We start from the raw sequence: 4,782 nt of genomic DNA, 5'->3' as shown, positions 1-4,782 counted from the left end.
GCCAGGCCCATGTCCGAGTCCCAGCCTCAGCCTCAGGATGAGTAGGAGTATGAGTCCCACTCTCGCTCGTCCGCGTCCTCGTCGTCGTCGACGTGCACCTGCGCGTTCTCCTCGTCGTCGTCGTGGTCGTGGTCGTGCAGGTGCACCTGCGCCTCCCCGTCAGGATCAAGGTCAAGTGCGAGAGGGAGAGGGAGAGGGAGAGGGAGAGGGAGAGGGAGAGGGAGAGGGAGAGGGAGAGGGAGGAATGCACACCGCCGAGGACCCGACCCAGCCACCACCCTGCTCCGCCTGCAGCCGCCGCAGCACCTCCGACATCAGCTGGCCGACGTTTGGCGCGCTCTGCACGCGGTGGCGGCCCTGCCCCGTATCGCGCAGCCGGTAGCCGCCGCTGAGGAGGTCCTGCGTGCCAAACGCGCCAGCCTCGGGGCGGGGAGAGATGGGGAGATCTTCCGCCTCTAGGGAGGAGGGCCTTCTCGGCGAGAGCCCACATGCGGGGCAGCTGCGCGAGCACCGCCCGCCTACGGCGCGGCACACCTCGGCCGGAGCTCGGCGAGGAGCTCGGCGGAGCTCGGCGCGACACGCCAGCACCGCCCGCCACAGCAGCAGACTCTGCTCGACGTAGGCGTACTGCGACGCGTGCGAGTGCGACAGCCGCGCGCCGCCTGGGCGGAGGGGAGGGTACAACCGAGGTGCAAGCGGAGGTGCAAGCGGAGGTGCGTGCATCAAGCCGCCGGAGAGAGGCGACTGCGCGCGGCGCTCCTCGGCCGGCGGTGATCTGGAGCGACGCGCTTGCGGCGCCGCCCGGGCCGACGCTGGTCGAGGCGGGCGAGAAGTGTGTCCGCAGCAGCCGCAGCATCGCGTCGACGGGCGAGACGTGCGCCTGCGGCGAGAGGGCGCCGAGAGGGTGCCGAGAGATGGACCCTCGGCTAGACCTCGGCTAGACCTCGGCTAGACCTCGGCTGGACCTCGGCTGGACCTCGGCTGGACCTCGGCTAGAGCTCGCCTCGACGAGGCACGCGTGGTCGGCCAGCGAGAGCAAGCACCGCTCGAGCCGCACAGCACGCTCAGCGTCCCCGTCGGCGAAGCGCGCGAGCAGCCGCGCCGTTGCGGCCGCCTTGGCGTCTGCCGCCTCCGCCGAGTGGGCGGGGCTGGCGGCGAGAGGCAGCTCCGGCTCCTCCAGCAGGTCGAGGCAGGAGAGGAGAGCGAGCTCGGCGTGCACCGTCTGCACGCGCGAGAGCGGATCGAACCCCAGCTCTCTGATGACGTCGGGCGCGGTGGCGTCCTGCGAGCAGGGCGCAACAGCTCCGCGAGTCGGTGCCTCGGCTGTGGTCGTGGCTCTGTCTCGGCTCCAGCTCGCCTGCAACATGTAGATGAGCTTGCCGTACGACGCTCGCATCTTGTCCGGGTTCATGCCCTTGAACCGTCGGCCGACCTCGAACGCCTCGCGGAAGACGTCCGCGTTCGCCTCCAGACACGGCTCGTGACTCACCTGAAGACAAGCAGAGGGAGCTTCAAGCCTCCCGCGCCAAGCTGCCGACGGCCGTGCTGCCAAGGCGCCTTGAGCGAGGCGGCGACGGCGAGGCCGGTCATATAGGCCAGCATCTCCTGCAGCTCCTCCACCGCGCGTCCCGTCCTCGCGCCGCGCCACGCCATGACCGAGTCGACCCTGTCGGTGTACTCGGAGACTGAGAGCGCACCTGGATTGTCGCAGAGGAGTGAGAGTGCGTCTGTCGAGCCGTGCGCTGCGAGGGCTGAAGAGCGCCCTCGAGAACGCAGAGGAGCGCCCTTTCTCGGTCGTTCAGCCGGAGAGGGATGTACTCGTCCGCGGGCGAGGAAGGGCCGGCCGTGGGACGGGCGACAACAGAGGCGATCATCGGCGGCTACAGTGCCGCCGGGTGAGGACTCTCGAGCGAGGTACTCGTAGGATAAAAAGAAATTCTAAACGGCCTCCCGGAGAGCTTGTTGGCGAGCCAAAATGGTGTTTTCCGAGGCGCTGCGCTAGGCTCAGAGCGAGTTCGCGCTGCGCTAGGCTCAGACGGCGAGTTCGCGCTGCGCTAGGCTCACAGATGGCGAGTGGTGCGCTGCGATAGATTTGCGCTGCGAGGATGAAAAGACCCCTTCTAGGAGCCGACAGTGGCCAGGGCGCAGGGGCGGGGCTTATTTTTGCCGTCGCCTCTCGCCAGTCGCCCCCCCCCCCAAACGCTACAGACGGTGGGTAGGGGGGTGGGGAGCTGCCGTGTTCCAGCCGTGTGGTGCCGTTTCTCTGACTCGCTGTGTAGACCTGTAGTGTAATCTAGAGGTAGAACCGTTATAAGGAAGGCGTAAAATATTGAATATATTGCTCCAATAGTTAGAGATGCGATCAATATCAATGTAATGGCAATAGTTATAGAGGAGAGGCTGGGCCTGGGCTGGTCAGGACCGTCAGGTGGGCCTGGGCTTGAAAGTGGCTCTAAATCGTTAAAAACGGGCCAAAATCGCTTCGAAATCGCTTAAACCGCATTAAAAATCGCCTTGAACTCGCGATTTTTTCGATTTCAGCCCACATCTAGGCAATGTTTGGGACAAATGGCGACATTGGTGCTTTTGGAGGTTAAAATCAGCGATCAATATGTCAATATATTGTCAATAGTTAGAGGGGATGCTGTCAATAATCAATATCAATAGTTAGAGGGGCGAGAATCAATATTTTACGCCTTCCTTAGAACCGTAGCGCGTAGGACGACATGTCAGGCCTCGCGGTGTTGCGCGCTATATCTCTCAGCCCTACACGCAGCCAAGGGAGCACACGGCCGGGGGGAGCCGGTCCGGTGTTTTGACGCGGAGGAGTGCGACGAAGTCCGTCGACGCACTTGTTCTCTGTGTGGGAAACGTATCGCGGCGCGTGCGCGGGGCTGGGGTGAAGAGGAGTAGCGAGAGGACGCCCTTTCGGCGCGCGTGTATTCCAGCTCAACACAAAGACGCTCAAACGAAGCACACGCCCCCGGCCCCATCAGTGTTTGGCTGTGCAGCTCGGCACGCCGCGCGACGCGGAAGCCGCTGTCGACGCCCCTTGCCAGCGCGGTATGGAGGAGGGGCTCGAGGGCGACGAGTTACTCTTCTGCCCGGGCGACGTGGCAGGCGAGGCTGCGGCGGAGGGTGAGGCCTCGCCCTCCTCGGACGGCGCGGCGCTCCAGGCGTCGTCGGCCTGCGCAGCGGAGGAGGAGAAGGTGGAGATGCGATCTCGTGTGATCTCGTGTGATCTCGAGCGGTCTCGCCTGGTAGAAGAGGATGTAGCCGGTCTCTGTGGAGCCGGCCGACTCGAGCGCGGACCTGTTCACAGCTGCAGGTGTGAAGAGACGCTGTTCACAGCACCTCGGCCGACTCGAGCGCGGACCCGAAGCACGACTGGAGCGACCCCTCCTCGACGAGGTCGACGGTGTCGTCGTCGAAGAGGAGCCAGTGCTTGTGCGAGCGGACGAGGCAGATGTAGTGGCCGTGCGACGGCCCCGCACCGACGTGCACGACGACGGCGAAGAGCGAGTACTTTCGGTCCGGCTCCGCCGCCGTCTCTGCCGTGTTGGTCAGCTTGAGCTCGAGGGGGAAGGCGATCCGGTACGACAGCTTCTTGAAGCGCTGCAGCTGCTCCACGTACTTGAAGCGCTTCAGGTGCAGCGCGAGCACGTTTGGCAGCCGCTTGACCCGCATGCAGCGCTTGGCCTCCTGCAGCGAGATGACCCGAGATCACCCGAGATTACCCGAGATTACCCGCGTGCAGCGCTTGGCCCTCCTGCAGCGAGCAGCACGTGTCGCAAAAGAACTTGTTGTCGCCGCGCAGCGGCTCCGACGACGAGAAGTTGCGCATGCAGGCCGAGACGGACGAGTTTTGCTCGATCTCGAGCGAGAGGTCGAGGAACCGCTCGTCGCGCGTCGTGAGCGCCTGGGCAGCACAGAGGGGCGGGAGGGTGAGGGGAGGGACGAGGGGGGAGAGGAGACTCGAGGAGACTCGAGGGACGAGGGAGGAGGGCTCGGCGCGCCTCGTAGCACACAGGGGGGGGCGAGAGGAGGGGCGAGGGGTGAGAGGGGTGAGAGGGGGTGAGAGGGGTGAGAGGGGTGAGAGGGGGTGAGGGGGGTGAGAGGAGGGGCGAGGGGTGAGAGGGGTGAGAGGGGTGGAGAGGGGTGAGAGGGGTGAGAGGGGTGAGAGGGGTGAGAGGGGTGAGAGGGGTGAGAGGGGTGAGAGGGGTGAGAGGAGGGGCGAGGGGTGAGAGGGGTGAGAGGGGTGAGAGGGGTGAGAGGGGTGAGAGGGGTGAGAGGGGTGAGAGGGGTGAGAGGGGTGAAGAGGGGTGAGAGGGGTGAAGAGGGGTGAGAGGGCGTGAGAGCAGCGCGTCCAATCTCGTCCAATCTCGTCCAATCTCGTCCAATCTCGTCCAGTCTCGTCCAGTCGCGCCTCGCAGCACATGCAGCGCGTCTCGCTCGTGAGCACGCCCTCGAAGATGGAGTGCACCTGGTGCGTTGCACGCCACGGGCAGGGGGAGGGTGGCATGCAAACCACAACATGTCCGGGAGAGGAGCCTTCTCTCGAGAGCGCACGGGGAGAGGAGGTGCGCAAGGGCGGCCGCGAGTACGGGAGCGTCGGATCGGCCGCAGACGCGTCCTCTCACCCGTCATTTGTGTGAGATGCGTCGCCAAAACACCGACCGACCGATTTCCGCATCTAGTGACGCAGATGCCCACGTCTTTGGAACGTACGCGCCTCCCTCCCCCTCCTTGCCCTCGTCCTCGTCGCCGCCCGCCGCCGCGCCG

At 65.4% G+C, this 4,782-nt stretch overlaps 2 protein-coding genes across 2 annotated transcripts in view; both read right to left on the bottom strand.

The window, feature by feature from the left end:
* Positions 1-596: 596 nt before the first annotated feature.
* On the bottom strand, positions 597-1,914 carry EMIHUDRAFT_437186 (hypothetical protein; the record flags this gene model as incomplete). Its single annotated transcript, XM_005765523.1, has 6 exons — positions 1,763-1,914; positions 1,558-1,697; positions 1,358-1,489; positions 1,004-1,282; positions 760-880; positions 597-662 (listed from the first exon to the last, which is right to left on the bottom strand). Coding segments are annotated over exons 1-6 (849 nt in total), but the record flags the coding sequence as incomplete, so codon positions are not given.
* Positions 1,915-2,914: 1,000 nt separating this feature from the next.
* The window catches only part of EMIHUDRAFT_357086 (hypothetical protein), a 3,037-nt gene continuing 1,169 nt past the window's right edge, over positions 2,915-4,782 (bottom strand). The window contains exons 6-11 of the mRNA XM_005765522.1: positions 4,710-4,782; positions 4,427-4,483; positions 3,776-3,919; positions 3,360-3,708; positions 3,258-3,295; positions 2,915-3,187 (exon numbers count right to left, since the gene is read on the bottom strand). The exon at positions 4,710-4,782 is cut by the window's right edge and continues 132 nt beyond it. Coding sequence (XP_005765579.1) covers positions 2,993-3,187; positions 3,258-3,295; positions 3,360-3,708; positions 3,776-3,919; positions 4,427-4,438 — 738 coding nt within the window. The 5' untranslated portion in view covers positions 4,439-4,483; positions 4,710-4,782 and the 3' untranslated portion in view covers positions 2,915-2,992. The remainder of the gene's footprint in view (positions 3,188-3,257; positions 3,296-3,359; positions 3,709-3,775; positions 3,920-4,426; positions 4,484-4,709) is intronic.

The sequence above is a fragment of the Emiliania huxleyi genome (assembly GCF_000372725.1).
Source record: "Emiliania huxleyi CCMP1516 unplaced genomic scaffold EMIHUscaffold_55, whole genome shotgun sequence".
Taxonomy (NCBI): domain Eukaryota; phylum Haptophyta; order Isochrysidales; family Noelaerhabdaceae; genus Emiliania; species Emiliania huxleyi.
The sequence above is the reverse complement of the archived record's forward strand: the minus strand, read 5'-3'. Positions and strand labels throughout refer to the sequence as shown.